At 44.4% G+C, this 19,790-nt stretch overlaps 2 protein-coding genes across 3 annotated transcripts; both read right to left on the bottom strand.

Moving 5' to 3' along the window:
* Window positions 1-137: 137 nt before the first annotated feature.
* On the bottom strand, window positions 138-4,778 carry LOC129845310 (uncharacterized protein C8orf88-like). Its single transcript, XM_055913194.1, has 7 exons — window positions 4,381-4,778; window positions 3,461-3,540; window positions 3,012-3,067; window positions 2,803-2,887; window positions 2,478-2,584; window positions 2,214-2,266; window positions 138-1,968 (listed from the first exon to the last, which is right to left on the bottom strand). The coding sequence occupies exons 2-7, from the start codon at window positions 3,537-3,539 to the stop codon at window positions 1,959-1,961; spliced, it is 390 nt and encodes a 129-aa protein (XP_055769169.1). The 5' UTR covers window position 3,540; window positions 4,381-4,778; the 3' UTR covers window positions 138-1,958.
* A 1,301-nt stretch (window positions 4,779-6,079) lies between these two features.
* LOC129845309 (RNA-binding protein 12B-A-like) lies at window positions 6,080-12,354 on the bottom strand. Of its 2 annotated transcripts, none has more exons than XM_055913193.1 (2): window positions 12,076-12,354; window positions 6,080-8,933 (listed from the first exon to the last, which is right to left on the bottom strand). In XM_055913193.1, the coding sequence occupies exon 2, from the start codon at window positions 8,905-8,907 to the stop codon at window positions 6,532-6,534; it is 2,376 nt and encodes a 791-aa protein (XP_055769168.1). In that variant the 5' UTR covers window positions 8,908-8,933; window positions 12,076-12,354; the 3' UTR covers window positions 6,080-6,531. The 2 variants fall into 2 exon arrangements, with proteins under 2 accessions (XP_055769168.1, XP_055769167.1); XM_055913192.1 differs by having other exon boundaries at window positions 12,208-12,354.
* Between the last annotated feature and the right edge of the window lie 7,436 nt (window positions 12,355-19,790).

Here is a 19,790-nt window from a genome sequence, read left to right as displayed (position 1 = left end):
CATGTGCTAGCACCGGTGGCGCAACCCACCTCTTTCTTATGCGCGAGTGACTCTGAAATTATGCAATTTACAAATAGTTCACATACAAACTTTATGTCCCAACTCAGAATCAAATAGACTTGGCAAAAATAACATGATCTCGGTGGTAGAACTTTTATTGACAATTTTTGGAATTTATTGAAGTCCCATCAGGTAGCCTGATTTCAGATGCGTCCATGCAAACATGTTTAGGAAAATCGTTCTTGCAAAACATGTACACGTTTTAAAACGAACTATTATATTAATCTGACTATACACAATAATCGTATTGTGTGCATGTAACTGGACTCACTGTAGACGTAACTCATGAACATCAAAACGCCAGTAGGGAAGATGGTACACAGGATCTGTGCGCACCACTGGCGCAGTTTTCACACTAGTGAATGACCACTTGAATGGTTATTGTCTCTGGTTTCTCGTTTACGCAGTGTGACTAAAATTGCTGTTTTATTCTTACATGTAAACTGGATTACATGGCGAGGTTTCATTTTTACAAGATTTTGATAATGCAAGGTTCGAATTTGAGGTATAGTCAGCATTTTAAGCTGCTTTTGGTGTAAAATGACACTTCACAAGACAACATTTGTCATCCAAATATAATTTTTTTGTATAAGAGCAGAGAAATGTACAGGGCTATTAGGGCAGATCCCTGATCAGCTCATACGTCTTGGAGCAAGGAGAGGATGTGCACCATAGTACACTAAATTAAATAGGCTATCTTCACAATGTGCAACTTGAAAGTCAAAATCAATGGGGGGGGGGGGGCACTTATTTAACCTACTGCATCTCTGAAAATACATGGTTACACTTTGGCAGTCCCTTTACATTAGCATAGGAAAGTCCTCTCAGCCTTGTATCAACAAACAGCCAACATCTTGGAATGAAGCCCGCCATCATGACTAAGCCTCGATAGGCAAATAGCTTGTAACAAAATAAGGATAACTCAAATAAATACACTTCAAAAATAAACAGCCACTCAATTTTCCCATTCCACACTACAACCACAACAGTCGCCGAACACAAGTTGCATAATAAAGTACCCCTTATGTGCACAGGCAAGTCAAGGCGGCGGGTTTCGCTAACTTTGTGCTAATTTAGACTGCCGTTATTCACGTTCATCAACTACTATAGAATAAACTGAGAAAATGTGCAGTAGGGGAGAGATGTACTATTTGATGTGACTACAGGACTGACCCTCAGAAGGATAGTGTGCAAAGGCGGGCTTAGAAGCCTAATCATTTCAAGCAACAGTTTTCAATGGGGGAATACAGACAAGTTATGCAGCAGGCAGTAGCCTATACTTCAACATTCAATTCGTTGATATACGTCAATAATCAAGCTTCAGTGACAATATCAAAGCTAAAACACCCATACTCCAACATATCAAAAAGTGAAAGGGTTAAATGAATGTATTGTTTGTCTTGGAGGTCGTTGTAAGGTTATTCAGAGTCAATGGCCTCCACTGAGGCATTATTAGTATTATGCCATATGTAAACATCACACAGTGAAAGGGGCATTTGTTAGCATCAAGGCACATCATTCAACTATGCATTATTATTTTAGACTGAAGCACACAATTTAAAACGTAGGCTATGGTATATTTTCAGGTTTATGTCCACCAAAGGATCCAACATTTGTCAAAGGAACTAAAAAATAATAATTATACCCCTCGCTTACAACTCTCATGGTCATGGGTGTTTATGATCTGAACCCTATCGGCCCTGGTCAAAAGTATTGCACTAATTAGGACATAGGGCGCTATTTGGGACACAACCCATGCCTGTAGTATTCTGGGCTCAACTGGGAATTTTTTGTTGTTGTTGTTGGAATATCACTCAATGGCAGAGCAAGTTGTAGTGGTGTGTGGGTTGAAAAGCAGCAGCAGCAGCAGCAACCAGACTTCCTGGCTCCAAGTTAGCCTAGGCAAGCCTAAACAAGAACATATTCACACAAACATGTAGGATTAATAAGTCATTCATGATTTCTAAAATTGTGTTAAAATAGATATTGCACCAAAAAAAAGCTTTATGACCTCTACAGAAGCTGTGGTAAAGGAAAACATTTTGGTCCAATTTCACAGAATCTCCAAAATCTTCATCTAATACTGAAGATATTCTTTACAAATGCATCTTCGCACCAGGCAAGATCATTGACACACTTGTATTTTTACTTACATTTCATTGTTTTCATCAAACCTCTTCTCCAACCTTGGCACACCAGGTTCTCTCTGTGGAAATGAATGAACATTGAATATCAGGAGTTTGCAATAAGACATGTTAAGCTATGGCACTGAGAACAGGTTAAAGGTAAAAATACAGAGCAGGTTGGCAAGTGATTCGAAAGGTAAATCAAAAGGAGAGGCTTCTAAATTTACTCTGATTCAATAAAGGAACTACTAAACAAGTCATAATTGAGTATGAGACAAATGACGAGCCTACCGCCTTTTCCAAAACAACAGGATGTTCTGGTAAGAAGTCCGGTTTTCTTTTGGCAATGGGGGAATTGGCCAGTTGAATCAGGAAGTCTCTAGTGTAAGATATCCTCACTAGGAGAGAGAATCACTTGAATCAGTCAACATCCACACACGATAACATGTGGTTCTGTATCCCAAATGGCACCCTATTCCCTATATAGTGCACTTCCTTTGAGCCTTGGTCAACAGTAGTGCACTATAGGGAACAGAGTGCCATTTGGGACACAACTATGGACTAAAGTAATTCAAACATTGCAACTCACACTTCTATAGATAGCTAGCTAGCTTACCTTTAGTTGGGGTGGAGTCTTTTTGTGGAGTCTGAGTTTGGAGATGGAGGATTTGAAAAAACTGTTCCACTCCAATACTGTTAATCTTTCCACAGGATAAAAACATGGTCAATGCAAGAAATAGATTAATCTTATAGACTAACTGCAGACTTACTACTTATCTGAGCAAGTAATTGTCAGTTCTCTGGGTAAAACTATGCATCACTCACTGTTTTTTCTCCTGCTTGTCCACACGCAGATGGCTCAGCATTTCTAAAGCAGGGGTCTGTATAAAGAGAAAGTGAGACACTAGCTGCAGTCTGATTCTTTACCCTTCTCTTTGAAGTGTGCACTCACTCACTCACTTCCCCTCAAGGACTAAAAATGAATTGACTTGAGTAAGAAATATCGTAAAAACTGACAACCTTTGCCTACACCAATCCTATGCTTTTAAATATAACAGGGAGGGAGCAAGAACACACTTTGGGTAAAAGGGTAGGTAGGGAATCGGATCTTGAATACTGCCCGTTAGCCGACACATTCATTCATTTTGTTCTTAGTCCACGACTGTTTGTGAGGATCACACTCCATAAAATTGGGTCAAGGAAGACTTAAAAAATAGCAAGATGTGTAGGTTGACAGTTGAACATGAGAGAGTGAACTAGTCCAGTTAGTTTACCCTGGTCAGTACTGCAGCGCCGCAGTGGTCTGGCTGGCTGCAGGTGCTTCTGTAAGATCCGCCTCCTTGACACCTCCATCCTGTAACAGCAAAGTGTTACGAAGCCATCTAACTTAGGATGTCATGGTCAAGTCTATTTAAAGTTAGTCTGGTCCCAGATCTGTTTGTGCTCTTGCCTGCTCTGATTGTCAAGCTACAATGAGAAACAATTGTATGATATGACAGCACAGATTGTCACTCTAGCTAATTCAAAGTGCTGCCTGTCACCCACTATATGTGATAAAAACACGACCTCAGGTCTTTCATCACTCACTCATCAGCACTGCAATAGCAAAAGCTCAAATGTTGACTTGATTGATTCGTTTTGCCTCCATAAAAAGGTGATAGAAGTTTATTATTCTAGGAAGTTTGATGTTTTGACCTGGGCTAGTTACATAAGATGTGAATGTTGTCTTTAATAAACCAGCAACAAATAATTTGACAGATTGAGATAAACTAGCCTAAAAACTCTCCCAGTCAGCTGATTTTGCCTAGCTAGCTAGCACCGGCAAACCCCTTAGAAATCCAACGGATAACGTTAGAAAAACTAGCTATGCTTTATCAACTTTGATTTATGGGTTTTATCCATTGAACTTAGCTAAGTTAGTTATTAAGTTGTGACAGTCATTTCGCGTGAAATAGCTACTAAATGGATGCAGTATCTCGGTGAAAACTTTTAGCACTAGTATCCCCATCACCGCTAGGCGGCTGGCTAAATAGCCATGGCTGCCACCTAACGTTAGCTAGCTAAGTTATCTCGTTGGCCATTTTTCGAATAATGCTGACCGCAACTTATTTATCATGGCAAAAAAAGTTACTCAAGTTCTGTTTACTATGAAAACCCTAGAAGTATACCATTATTGTGTCTAGGTCATATTTACCTGACCCTGTATGTTCGGCGACACAGGAGTGCCTTCCCTTCCGAGAGATGCCACACTGAAGAGGTGCTGCTTCTGCTGTGGTTACCCCCACAAAGGTTCAACACCAAACGCGCAGCAAAGTAATGTTTTCAACGAAATACACGAGAGCGGGGTACGGACGCAATCTTTCCCTATTGAAATCCGTGCAGAACAAATTCTTAGAATATCATACTGATATGAAACGGATGCTTTATCATCCAAGTATCGATATGTTCACGTTACAATACTTGTTTGATAAAATAACTTAAAAGTTCTGCTGCACATTTTCAAAGGCAAATCTGTCTGTTCAGTTATCTGGCCTTATTGCTTAAATATACATTTGTGTTACAGAAATATGATAATTGACAATAATTATTTCAATAAATGTAATTGGCGTGTAAGTATGTGTAAAGTTCATTTTTATGCCACAAGAGCGCGCTATGGTACAACTCCATGGGCCATTTGACTGGAAAGATTAAATGTACCTATCGATTAATTTGATAATAAATATATATAACATTTTTAAATATTGTCACATATACCGGATAGCTGCAGTGAAATGTGTTGTATTAGAGGGTCAGCCATAGTAGTACGGCGTCCTTGGAGAAAAATAAAATAATAATCAGGCAATGTGCAGGGGTACGAGGTAGTTGAGGTAATTTGTACATGTAGGTAGGGGTAAAAGAGAATGAATCAGGATAAAATAACAACAGCATGTGATGTGTGAGAAAGTGTCCGTATGAGTTTCTCAGCTGCCTTATGGCTTGGGGGTAGAAGCGGTTAAGGAGCCTTTTGGTTCCCGACCTGGCGTTCCGGTAGAGCTTTTTATTATTTTTTTTATTTAACCTGGCAAGTCAGTTAAGAACAAATTCTTATTTACAATGACGGCCTACACCAGCCCTACCCGGACGATGCTGGGCCAATTGTGCGCTGCCCTATGGGACTCCAATCATGGCTGGGTGTGATACAGCCTGGATTCGAACCAGGGTGCCTGTAGTGACGCCTCAAGCACTGAGATATTGTGCCTTAGACCGCTGCACCACTCGGGAGGCCGAGATTGCTGTGCGGTAGCAGAATGAACAGTCTGTGACTTGGGTGGGCGGAGTTCTTGACAATTCTTAGGGACCTTCTCCAAGGTATTCGAAACAGTGAGCTTTTGATTACTGGCCCAATGCTCTAACCGCTAGGCTACCGGCCACCCAGTTATTACTTCAAGGTTGAAAGTGGAAAACCAGAACTTCTGTGAGAATAGTGAACAACATTCTGTCCTTTGGTCACCGTAGTCCAACTCTAGGTTACTTCTGGAAATAATGTAGGTGCAATTCACGGATTCTCAGTAAAGCGTGAAAGTCTCCTGCATTCTAAACTCACGTTCTATTCTCACTGCTCCTGATGAACGAAATATATGCATCTGCATCAGAATATAAAGGGAGTTAATGCAGACAGTTGCGCCCTTTGCTTGTGTTAAATCTTGTATAACTTGGCGTATGATTTGGGGAATACCTAACGTATATAGATACTTAACCATGTCTACCCCAGCTAAAGTAAAATAACATTGCATTCATGGTCATTCTGAGTCCAAAGACCACCAGATTGACCACAGGAAAAAAATAGGACCATGGGCAATGCAGTATTTATCATACAACAAAAACATATTAGACAATCTTGAAAGACAACAGGAGAACATTATCAATTTTAATCAAAGAATTTCCACTAAGTTTAAATTGACAACTTTTACACTACATAATGCAACAAACATTTAAACACATAAGTGCAAAATTAAGTTCTACCTTCACCCAGCTGTTAAAGAAAATACAATTTCAGGCAAATTTCATAAAATAAAAAGCTTCAGAAACAGGCTACATGGCAAGCAAGCGATGGGCAAAATACAAATAAATCATTGTTATTCTTTAAGGGGGGGGGGGGGGGGACTATGGACAAAAGGTTTGTCCGTTACACATTGAGTAGAAGGCTATATATACACACACACAGTATTTTTTAAATCTAAAATTGTTCAGTCACCATCTGTTGGAATCCACCAAACTAACCAAATACTGTCTGAGTTGTTCTTCCTAAAACATCAAATTTTAAAGCCCAAAAAGGTTCTTTCATGTTCTATACAGAGGACAAATTTCACACAAAAACTAGTTTTACTTTTTTGTTGCCTATTGGTCTTTCACTCAATTCCTCAACTGCCGTTAACGCCTCCAAGCGAGATCCAAAAACAACTGTTGCTGAGCCTTTGGGAATCCCTTTGTTGTCATACTGCAATGAGACCGATCCAGGAATTACACTATATCCATAGCAAAAGTCATAGATTTCGTCAATTCTGATAGTCGAAGGCAGATTTACCAGTTTCAGGCATGTTGGACCATCAAACTGCTGCGGTGCAGAAGGTCCATAGCCTCCATGTCTATGAGCAGAGCCATTGCCCCAGTTGTCAAGCAGAACAGGGCTTTCCATCATTTGATAATCGAGACGCAGACCGCTGCCTCCAGGAATATGAGCCTGCAGGTCGTTCATAGGAAGATGGCCTATATCAGGGTTGACCCTGTAATCAGTGTAATCAGTGTACAGATGGGACATCGCCTCACTGTTCCTGGCCAAGTACCTCTCTGAGCTTCTCTCCATCTTTTGCTCTTTCACTGCAGGTTCACCAACACCAAATTCATGCATCTGAGCCAGAGAAATGCATTTCAGGATGAGATTTGTTCCAAGAAACCCTTGCCCATTCAGAGACTGTGCCCTCATAGCCTCCTCCTCAGTCTTAAAGATCACCAAAGCCTCTCCAAGCCCATTGCCCCTATGGTCAAGCAGCAAAACAACAGCCTCCTCTGAGATCCTGAAGCCTAGGAAGAAGTCCACAATCTCAACTTTGCGCACGTCAAAAGGCAGGTTTCGCACATACAGGCAAATCTTCTCAGATTCATACACATCCTTCTCGGTCTCTCTTGGAAGCCTTTCCTGAGATCTGCTGTAAGACCTTTTAGAGGGTGGTGTGCCATCCACTGGATTTCCCCCAGATTCTAGCATGGCGACCATTTTCTCTTTCGAGATAGGAGAGATGTACACACATCGTTTGAAAAATGTCTTCTTGTGAAGAGTCAAGGCAGCACCGTAGTCCCTCAGGCTATTGAACAGCACAAATACTGACCTTGTCTCTGACCCATACTTGTCAAGAAGGTGAAGGATCTGATCATACTTGAGGTCTGCATGTTGGAAGATCTCCCTTATGTCCTTCTTCTCCACTAAGTAGGGAAGGTTTTCCACCAAGACACAGAACTCATCATTGGGAGGAGAAGAGGACTTTGTAGACCCGTAGGCCACTGGTGAGAAAGACCTAGCACGGCCTGGAGGAGACCTCTCAGTGTGAGCTGAGGATGGCCCTCTTCTAAACTTACCACCGCTGTCTCTACCAGGTGCACGGTCTGGAGTAGACCTCTCAGTGTGAGCTGAGGAAGGCCCTCTTCTAAACTTACCACTGCTGTCTCTACCAGGTGCACGGCCTGGAGTAGACCTCTCAGTGTGAGCTGAGGAAGGCCCTCTTCTAAACTTACCACTGCTGTCTCTACCAGGTGCACGGCCTGGAGTAGATCTCTCAGTGTGAGCCGAGGAAGGCCCTCTTCTAAACGTACCACTGCTGTCTCTACCAGGTGCACGGCCTGGAGGAGACCTCTCAGTGTGAGCCGAGGAAGGCCCTCTTCTAAACTTACCACTGCTGTCTCTACCAGATGCACGGCCAGGAGACCTCTCACTGTGAGCCGAGGATGGCCCTCTTCTAAACGTACCACTGCTGTCTTTACCAGGTTCCCTACCACCACCAGCCTTAAACCACTGCTCTTCTGAGCATGCATCGAGTTCCGCAAACATAGTTCCAAAGTAATCCCGATTTCTTTTCAGACCCTCTCTAGCATCCAGTCTGGATCCGAACTTGACAATTCCTTTCACATTTGGTTGGCCGCGGTCATTTCTCATCATAATAATGTCCTCCACCAATAATCCGTGAAAGAAATCTCTCACATTCTCTTCGGTCGTAGTAAAAGGCATGCCTTGCATAAGCAAATACAAGGCATCTTGTCTGCTTGGCTTCGAGGAAGGCTTTCGGGCCTGACTACGTACGTTACTGTAAGACACTGATCTACTGCCCATCTTCACAAGCTCTTTTCTGCCAGGTTCCTCATTCCTGCCTTCTCTTTCCGGTCTTCTGAAACCTTCCTTATATGGCCTCTTTTTGGTCACCTCAGGTTTTATACTTTGCTTGAGAACAGCCTGCATTTCTGACTTGCTGCTCAGCCGTAAGCGAACCGGAGAACCTTTGATGGATCCCTCCGAACGTGTCATCGCCCGCCTCGCGTCTTCATCGGAAGCAAAGATTATGAAAGCCTCCTCACGCTCCCCACCAATAATGTGCACCCCACCATCTGGGATTTTGAGGCCAGTGAAGAAATCGCGAACGTCATCAGAACCTGCAGTGATTCTAAGCCCCTGTAAATGGATGACCACCGCCATGCCGACAACAGCACAAACAACAGCACCTGTAGACAGAGGGGTACATAATAGCATTATTGCAGAACAGTCGTGTCCAGCTCACCAATGCTCTCCAGACCATTCCACTATAACATCCCCAAAACAGGTAACACCTTGAGAATGAAAACAGCAACTGAAAACGTTCTGAAAGGACTACGCTGTGCACAAACCTGAAGGTCCCAATACGACACTTACGCCACTACAAAATGGAAACACCATAAAAAAATGTACACGCAACAACAGTAGGTTGGAGATTCTAACATCTGAAAGATTAGTATGTTGTCTCCAGGAGTGACAAAGTTCAACCATTAAACTGGATGTCCCCTTCACAAATTGTTCCATCTCAATTCAGCTGTGCATACATTAAATGCATCACCACTTGTCCCTCGCCATAGTATAATGACAGGCTTCCAATCTACAATTCCAGGCGTCACTTTACAACTATTCAATTCGATCAAGTGTTAAAAGGTTCACAAGTTTCATACAATATTCTCCTTCGTTAAGTCACATATACACTACATGACCAAAAGTATGTGGACACCTGCCCGTCGAACATGTCATTCCAAAACCACAGACATTAATATGGAGTTGGTCCCCCCCTTTGCCGATATAACAGCCTCCACTCTTCTGGGAAGGATTTCCACTAGATGTTGGAACATTTCTGCGGGGACTTGCTTGCATTCAGGCACAAGAGCATTGGTGAGGTCGGGCAATTCGGGCAGTCTGCGTTTCAATTTATCCCAAAGGTGTTCAACGGTGTTGAGATCAGGGCTCTGTGCAGACCAGTCAAGTTCTTCCACACGACAAACCATTTCTGTTTGCACCTCACTTTGTGCACGGGGTCATTTTCATGCTGAAACAGGAAAGGGCCCTCCCCAAATTGTGTCCGCAAAGTTGGAAACACAGAATCATCTAGAATGGAATTGTATGCTATAGTGTTAAGATTTCCCTTCACTGGAACCAAGGGGCCTAGCCCGAACCATGAAAAACAGCCCCAGACCATTATTCCTCCTCCCCCAAACTTTACAGTTGGCACTATGCAACGAGGCAGGTAGGGTTCAACTGGCATCCGCCAAACCCAGATTTGTCCGTCGGACTGCCAGATGGTGGCCCGCGATTCATCCCGCCAGAGAACGCATTTCCACTGCTACAGAGTCCAATGGCGGCGAGCTTTACACCACTCCAGCCGACACTTGGCATTGCGCATGGTGATCTTAGGTTCGTGTGCGGCTGCTCGGCCATGTGCTCAATTTTATACACCTGTCTACAACGAGTGTGGCTGAAATGACAAAATCCACTAATTTGAAGGTGTGTCCACATACTTGTGTATATAGTGTATTTCTTCTCTGCGTCGCTGGCATGAAATCGTGTATTTGCCACAAACTCTCCAATCTATATGAGAAACAGACATTTATTCAGACTATCAGAATACCCAAACCACAAAAAAACGAAAGGCACAATTTCTGTAGATACTTAATATCTAGCAATAACCCATCAATCATTAGGCCTACATCTCGACATACCATACACCATAATTGATAAAGAGGGAAATGACATTAGCCATGAACATAGTTAAGCGCTTTTCGGACAGCGGAACATCGCCTAGTACCCCTCTGAGTACACCACTTGTCCCTCAAATCAAAGCGACTAGTGTCTCCGGCAGCTGTTCCAAAGTCTGTGACCATAGCAACGAAATAAACATTATCGACGTAAGAACGAAGAAACGCTATAACGCCATAAGCATTCATAAAAAAGTATTTACACGTAACAGAAATGATAAATCCAAAAATGGATTAGGGTGGAAAAAATGATATTGTTAAACGTGACTCTAAATTGACAAGTGTTTGCCAGCGGGCAAGTTAGCTGATCCTGCTGTTGGACGTAAGTGTTGATATATCACCACGCAGGCTACATGTTCTACTGTGATTGGTCAACAAAGGCACCCCTTGAAAAACAAGAGCAGAATCCTATTTTCTCTGGCTGAGGGGCTTCCATGTGCACGAGAACCACCGACCGCTCCGCCTGGATAGAATTGTGCCACCCCGTGCTTTATGTCCGTGCCTTTAATCCTTTCTTTGATATGTATCAGTCCACAGTCAGATATGGGCTTTTCCAATACGGCAGTGTTGTTACTCCAGTCCATACACCCTGGTGTATTACTAATAAGGAAAGTGTTTCCATCACTACGGCTAAGGACTTGGAACAGTTGCTTTGTGAGGTGTGTTAACCATGCCCAGAAAAAAATAAGTCTTCCCAGGTCTGGCACCAAGTCTGAGTAGGGTCACGGCCCAAGACCTTTCAATTTTTTTGGGCCAGGCCTCAGAGGTGGAAAAAACAAGTCTTATGACTTCAGTCCAAACACCAGGGTAAAATCTATTGGAAATGCACCATGGGCATAAGAGTAATAACTGGCATACTTGAGCATGCTTTGTTGTTTTGTTGCACAAATCAAAAAGAAGCAGCCCACACCCAGCAGAGCTATAAATAAAAAAAGTACCCTACTGTGACTGCTACTAGTCAAAACGTCATTCCACATTTCATGTAGAGCACACACACGCCATTGGTCAATTTAACGTCAACATATACTGACAACTTTAAAAATATAATTTGTAAAACTAGATAGATTACTTTTTACGGCACGCGAGATACAAATATCTCCAGTCCAACTCGCACACACAAATATCTCCAGTCCAACTCGCACACCGTGATCCAGGGTTGCATAATCATCGTCCATTAACATAATTGGAGGCGACATTTAATTTAAGCCAAGTTAAATGCGAGAAAAGAGAAGAAAACCGTCACAAAGCAACCGTATCCGGATTTGTTCTAGCCAGATGAAACTAGCTAGAAAATACAAAAGCTATGCCATCACTTGAGGAAGTTAGCACACTGTTCCTAGGCCGTATTTGAAAATAAGAATTTGTTCTTAATTAACTGACTTGCCTAGTTAAATAAAAGGTAAAATAAAAAATAAACAGCCCACCATAGCACGGTTCCTAACGTTACCTAGCTAGCCACTGTGTATGCTAGCCGGTTAGTTCACAGTTGAACAGCCACATTGTCAGCGTTTTAGTCACCTAAGAAAATGCACAAGCAAAATACACCATACAACACTAAAAACTGAAGTAGTATAAAAACGTCGCAATTTACCGTTAGCTAGTTAAATATCAGCTAGCGTAGTTAACGCTAGTTAGCAGGGCCTTGCAGCCTGGCTACTCGTAAAATAACGCTACGCTAGAATGATAATTCCATCCCAAGAGTCACACCGAAGAGAGAACTTACACAGGCAGCGAGAGAAAAAGTTATTTCTTAGAAAATTTGACAAAAATCAAAAGGATGGCTGGAAACAATAGATTTGGCCCTTCTCGAGTATAGAACACGTTTGGAAATACGGAAACTTAGACGGAGAAGTTATACGATCTCGCAATGTCAGTGTTACCAACTCCTCAGTAAGAACGTAGCTATTGGCTGTCCTAAAAGTCGCGAGAAGTCTATAAATGACGTCATGTCTAATTTGCATAATTGGCGATGTGCATGTACGCTGTAGGAAAGAGGAATAACGTCGTGATAGAAACAAAACATGAGGGAAAAACACCATAAATATGTTTAGAACTACAAATGAACGTTCTTCTGTCGATTCTTGTTTTTTTTATGTCACAATTCCAACCCTCCTCCTTTATCCGGGCTTGGGACCGGCAAAAGTGACCCAAAAGAGACACTCTGGCAGAGTTACTTAGTTTTCAAATTTTTAATTTTTTCAAATTGTTATATTTTTTATTTATTTTATTTTTCTAAATTTGGTTTGGTTTTTAACCTTATGGTCCACTTAGGAGCCTACAACAAGTCAACATTTTTAACCATAACATTTTTTTGTATACAATCTACATTAACAATCTAAATGGACCAAAAAGAGACAATAGAAAAAACTGTCAATGGCAATGTGAGAAAATTATGTTAACTAGTCTGGCCCTAATTCAGGTACATTTTTATTTTTTATGTAAACCAGGGCGGGATCAGCCAGATGCGGCTTCCCGCATTCATTTGCAGTCTGGACTCGAAGGGGTGAACATCTCCTGTTCTGACTGCAGCTGGGAGGGACTGCTGCGTGAGGACTGGGCCGCCTGTGAGTGCTTTGGGACGGGGGTGGGGCCAAGAGCAGCATCCGCTGCTCGTTGAGAAGAGTAAGAACGATAAGTGCTTTCATGTCAGAGTCTCCAAAAGTCTCCAATAACACCAGAAAACGTCGCTAGATTTGTCGCTAGTCGCTTTTTGAAAATGTGTCGCTAGAGGGGTTGGCCACACTGTCTCGCATGTCATTTCTTCTTGTTCTTCTTCTTTGGCATCATGGCGTTCACACATTTTGCTTGTGCATGTCGCCACCTACTTTGTGGTAGTGTGTGTTAAATCACGTTACATTTTGTGATACAAAATATATATATATATATATATACACTGCTCAAAAAAATAAAGGGAACACTTAAACAACACAATGTAACTCCAAGTCAATCACACTTCTGTGAAATCAAACTGTCCACTTAGGAAGCAACACTGATTGACAATACATTTCACATGCTGTTGTGCAAATGGAATAGACAAAAGGTGGAAATTATTGGCAATTAGCAAGACACCCCCAATAAAGGAGTGGTTCTGCAGGTGGTGACCACAGACCACTTCTCAGTTCCTATGCTTCCTGGCTGATGTTTTGGTCACTTTTGAATGCTGGCGGTGCTTTCACTCTAGTGGTAGCATGAGACAGAGTCTACAACCCACACAAGTGGCTCAGGTAGTGCAGCTCATCCAGGATGGCACATCAATGCGAGCTGTGGCAAGAAGGTTTGATGTGTCTGTCAGCGTAGTGTCCAGAGCATGGAGGCGCTACCAGGAGACAGGCCAGTACATCAGGAGACGTGGAGGAGGCCGTAGGAGGGCAACAACCCAGCAGCAGGACCGCTACCTCCGCCTTTGTGCAAGTGTAACGGATGTGAAATGGCTAGCTAGTTAGCGGGTACGCGCTAGTAGCATTTCAATCAGTTACGTCACTTGCTCTGAGACTTAAGTAGTGTTGCCCCTTGCTTTGCAAGGGCCGTGGCCTTTGTGGAGCGATGGGTAACGATGCTTCGTGGGCGACCGTCGTCGATGTGTGCAGAGGGTCCCTGGTTCGCGCCCGTGTCGGGGCGAGGGGACGGTTTAAAGTTATACTGTTACATTGATGCTGTTGACCCGGATCACTGGTTGCTGCGGAAAAAGGAGGAGGTTGAAAGGGGGGTGAGTGTAACGGATGTGAAATGGCTAGCTAGTTAGCGGGTACGCGCTAGTAGCATTTCAATCAGTTACGTCACTTGCTCTGAGACTTAAGTAGTGTTGCCCCTTGCTTTGCAAGGGCCGTGGCTTTTGTGGAGCGATGGGTAACGCTGCTTCGTGGGTGACTGTTGTCGATGTGTGCAGAGGGTCCCTGGTTCGCGCCCGGGTCGGGGCGAGGGGACGGTTTAAAGTTATACTGTTACACAAGGAGGAGCACTGCCAGATCCCTGCAAAATGACCTCCAGCAGGCCACAAATGTGCATGTGTCAGCATATGGTCTCACAAGGGGTCTGAGGATTTCATCTCGGGAGCTGCCGCTGGCTGATCCCGCCCTGGTTTACATAAAAAAAAAAGGGAATATTTGACTGTACAATGACCATTGAAGCAAAGCCATAACCTGCTTCTATGGCTCTGAATTGAAGTCCATTCTGGTTCATCATGTCCACTTCACACAAGTGTTAAGTTGACCTTATGACTGTTTTCCATTCCAACACTGCCATCATTTTTTCAGACTTTTTATTAGCAGCCCTAACAGGATGCCACTGAGTGTCATCTTCCTGCATGACAGCTGAGCATGCGTCCTGCTCCTCCACACCATAGTGCTGGTACCAGTGCAGGCAGGCCCTTGCTTGCAGCATCTCCCCAGCACGCTGCACAACGTGGCCAAGCAGGCAGGAAACACTGCTGTGATTGGAGCAGACAGTGAGGAGGCGAGAGGAAGGGGTTTGTCCCACCTTGATCAAAGGGTCTGGAATCAAACACGGGAGAGAAAAAACCTCACTAATTGATTGGGGTTAAAACAGACAACTATTTTGGGATATACATTTTTAGTTAATTAAATACATTTCTTCTCTCAATTAATTCAATCAAAGGCTCATATTATCCAGAACTTTCTATTTTGATACAATAACCCCAAGGGATACCTAGTCAGTTGTACAACTGAATGCATTCAACTGAGGGGGGTGTTTGAATGTTAAATGACGAGACAGAGACATTCATGAGTAACCAGCCTTGTTCTGTACATCACAACACATCCGGGTATCTCAAGCACCCCGGTATAAATACATGAGTTGCAGTAATGACCATTTACCAACAGATGGCATCACTGTGCCATCTTACACCCATAACATCTTCCCTTTAATAAAATAGGACAGGAGGTGTCAATTCACTAACAAAACAAACCTAATAATAATTTCCAACATGAACAGTTTAGTATTTTTTTTTTCTTCCAGGTAACAACTTAACACATTTTGATAGTCTCTTTACTTTTTATCTCTGTCTGTCAACAATCCCTGATGGAAACCTACAGATTAAGTCTTTTTGGTGGCTGAGACAAACGCCCGTAGCGTGAAAAGACAGGGGGCTTGTCTGCGAGGACTGCGGGTTCCCGCACAAGCATGTTACCTGACTGTCTAAGGGGAGTATTGATGGGCGAAGGAGCAGCCGACCTGTGATCACCTGGCTCTTCGCCCAGTGCCTCAGGCCCCATGTGACTTGACCTGTGATCACCTGGCTCTTCGCCCAGTGCCTCAGGCCCCATGTGACTTGACCTGTGATCACCTGGCTCTTCGCCCAGTGCCTCAGGCCCCATGTGACTTGACCTGTGATCACCTGGCTCTTCGCCCAGTGCCTCAGGCCCCATGTGACTTGCTGGGGTTCCGTCTTTTGTCATGCGACCCCTTTGACCATCAGGGTTCTGAGTAGGTGCTGGCTCAGCAATCCGAAGGTCAACCCTGTTGTGACGGTACAGTGATTCAATCACTTCGACCAAGTAGGAGCGTGGTGACACTTTCTGTACACAGGATCCGAGTCTCCAGAGGCCCGTCCGGTCCCCTGGTAGTGGCTTCATTCGCACCGTTTCACCCACCCTGAGCTCAGGTAAGTCTTTTGCTGATTTGTCGTAGATGAACTTGGAGACCTGTCTTCTGTGACGTAGTTTCACCAGCATGTCTGTCACCACACATGGCTCCAGGAGAGTGCTGGCTACTGGCAGAGCTGCTTTTAAGCGCCGTGCCATGAGGCGCTGGGCCGGGCTGCTATCCATGCCTTCTGTCGGGGTATTGCGCCACTGCAGGATTGCTTTCCAGGCATCTTTGCCCTCTCGCAGAGCCTTTTTGCAGAGGTTCTTTGCGATTTTTACTGCGGACTCCGCCTTCCCATTAGCTTTTGGGTGTCGTGGTGATGAAGTGACGTGCTCAAATTCCCACCCTGCAGCAAATTTTCGGAACTCAACTCCTGAGAATTGGGGTCCATTGTCTGAAATTACCCTATCTGGCTGGCCATAGCGGGCAAACTGAGCCTTGCAGCGTTTGATCGTTGTCTCTGCTGAGAGGTCGGGGAGGAGGTCAATCTCCCAAAAGTCTGAGTAATGATCGACTACCAGCAGAAAGTCTTTGCCACTGTGCTGGAAGAGATCTAGACTTACTATCTGCCAGGGGCGCATCGGTAGCTAGTGGGACATCATCGTCTCTCTCTGTTGCTCAATGGCATATTCATTGCAGATTGTGCATTTGCTGACATAGTCTTTGATTTCACTCTGCATTCCTGGCCAATACAGTGTGTCACGTGCTTGTCTGTAACAGGCCTCACCTCCTATGTGACTTGAGTGCACACGCGCCAACATCTCAGGGCACAGAGACCGGGGAATAACGACTCTCTGACACTTGAATATTACTCCGTTTTGAACACTGAGCTCCTCTTTGACTGGCCAATATTCTCTGACGGCTAGAGCAGTTTCTTCCTTGGAGTCGGGCCAGCCCATCATAATCACAGACCTCAATGCCTGGAGTTGTCCATCCCTGTCTGTGTGCTGTCTGATTTGTATAAGGCGCTGGTCCGTAACATTGAGGTAGTCAGCCTGGTTGATGTGTTCAACATCCACTTGCTCTGTTTGTAAGCTGCACACTGCGTGTTGTTCATGCATGCAGCGTGTGTAAATGCCTGATGCAGTAGCCCTGCTGAGCGTGTCACTCACATACATCTCTGGCCCTGGCTTATACACCACCTTGAGGTTGTAGTTTTGTAGGGCCAGTAGCATGCTCTGCAGTCGTTTTGGGGCATTCAGAAGAGGCTTGCTGAATATAGCAATAAGGGGCTTGTGATCTGTCTCTGCGGTAATATTGTCGCGCCCGTACAGGTAGTGGTGGAAGCGTTGGCATGCAAACACAATGCTGAGGCACTCCTTCTCTATCTGGGCATAGTTCTGCTCTGTTAGGGTGAGTGCCCTAGAGGCGAATGCCACAGGCTGGCCCTCCTGCATGAGGCAACAGCCAAGTCCATACTGGCTTGAGTCACTCTCAGGTGCAGGTGTCTGGGTGACCCGTTTTTTTATTTCCCTCACCGCTGCGTCATGTTTTGGGAGCCAATGCCAGATGGCGTCCTTGTCCATGAGCCTCCTTAGTGGCTCACACACTTCAGAGAGCCGCGGTAGGAATTTGGCCAGGTAAGTGACGAATCCGACGAAGCGCTGCACTCCCTTCACGTCAGATGGTTGGGGCATTTCCAAGACAGCCTTCACTTTTTCAGGATCCGCCTTCAATCCGGTGGAGGACAAGATGTGCCCATGAAAGCGGACCTCTGGCACTTTAAACTGAAGCTTTTTTATGCTTAGCCTTAGCTTGAACTGTCTGCATCTGACCATCAGGGCCAGTAGCTTCATGGTCACATTCTGCCTCCTCATCACTGTCCCCACAGCCCCCTACGAGGATGTCATCTGCTATAGGTTCCACGCCACTGAGTCCCATCAACAGCTCGTGCTGTTTCCAACGATACACCTCTGGAGCCACGGAGACACCAAACGGAAGCTTCAACCACCTCTTCCTGCCCCAGGGTGTCCAAAAGGTGGTCATGTAGCTGCTGGGCTCGTCGAGCTTGCACTGCAGGAAGGCATCTCTGGCGTCCACGAGCGTGAAGATTCTGGCCTTTGGGAGCTTGTAAAGAACATCCTCCAACGTGGGCATAATGTAATGTGAACGTCTCAGAGCCCGGTTGAGGTGTTTAGGATCAATGCATATCCGTAGCTTGTCTGGTTTCTTGATGATAACCATATTACTTATTCAGTCTGTGGGCTCAGTGACGGATATCATGTGGCCATCTGCTTCGTATTTGTCAAGCTGAGCCTTCGTAGCTGCTTTCATGGCCACTGGTACATTGCGGAGTGCACACTGGACAGGCTGGATTGCTGCATCCAACTCAATGTGGACTTCCCCGGGAACTGACTCAACCGGTGCGTTGAAGACATCATGGTATTTGCTTAGGAGTGTCTCCTTGCTCAGGGGCCCAGCCTTGACTTTGTCTATAATGTTAAGATCAGCTGGGATGGTGAAGTTAATAAGCCCAAGGCGCTCGCATGTAGAACCTGACAGTAATGGCTGTTGACTAGCCTCAACTATTTCAAACTCAAGGGTGTGTTTCTGGCCACGTAAAACACACTCTGTCACAAACAGGCCTAAAGAGGTCATGAACTGGCCTGAATACAGTTTCAGCTTGGTGCTACTCTGTGTGAGATTGTCTCTGGGCGCGAGCCTCCTTTTATCTTTAAGGCTCATAACGTTGCGTGTGGCCCCTGAATCTATCTGGCATTGCTGTGGTTTATTATTAAGTAGCAGAGTGACAAACAACTTTTTTCCTTTTGCCTTCACTGCCCCTATGCACTCGCTAGCATATACATCCTCTGTGCTGTTGTTCCCTTCATCTGGGTTTGTTTCAATGGAGTGCACCTTACCCTCCTTTCTCTTGCTTTTCATACAGACTCTTGCAAAGTGATTAGCTGTACCACAGGATTTGCATATTTTTCCATAGGCTGGGCAGTGTTCTTTTCCTCGTCCATGAGAAATGCCACAATATTGGCATGTATTGGGGTTGTCTACTGCAGAGTTGGCTGTAGTATTAGCATTAGCTGTGGCAAAGGGGAATTTCTTTACTGGCTGCCTGAATGTAGCATTGACATTGTCCATATGTGGCCTTTCTAGCTCCATGGACCTTATCCGTATATCAGTAAGCTCTGCTGCACGGCATGTCTCCACTGCCAAGACGTAAACGTAACCCAGTTCGTGCTCCAATCCCCGCTGAGCTTCATAACGGCGGAAGGGGGAATGTTCGCTGCCATGTCTAACCGGTGCTAACAACACTGAAGCTAACTAGCAAACTCACTCTAGCCTGTTGAGGCTAGGGGGTGCTGTTGTCACTATTTATGTAAATCGTGTAATTTTTTAAACGGCTTCCTACTAAATTCTTGATCGTACAATATGCATATTATTACTATTATTGGATAGAAAACAGTCTATAGTTTCTATAGGCGTTGGAATTTTGTCTCTGAGTGGAACAGAACTCATTCTACAGCAATTTCCCTGACATGGAGTCAGATTTCACACATTTTGGCCCCTGATCTGGAGTCAGTTTAAAGGCCACTGTTATAGCTATGAGCATACAGACACTGCTTACGTCTTCCCCTGGATGCCTTTACGTGATGACGATTTGAATGGTGTCGATTGCCCAATCACAGCCACTATAAATCAAAAAAACCTGTAGGTAGGAACTCTTTTCCAGCTGCGTCAGGCGCGCGG

This window comes from Salvelinus fontinalis, unplaced genomic scaffold (assembly GCF_029448725.1).
Source record: "Salvelinus fontinalis isolate EN_2023a unplaced genomic scaffold, ASM2944872v1 scaffold_0272, whole genome shotgun sequence".
Classification (NCBI taxonomy): Eukaryota; Metazoa; Chordata; class Actinopteri; order Salmoniformes; family Salmonidae; genus Salvelinus; species Salvelinus fontinalis.
The sequence above is the reverse complement of the archived record's forward strand: the minus strand, read 5'-3'. Positions and strand labels throughout refer to the sequence as shown.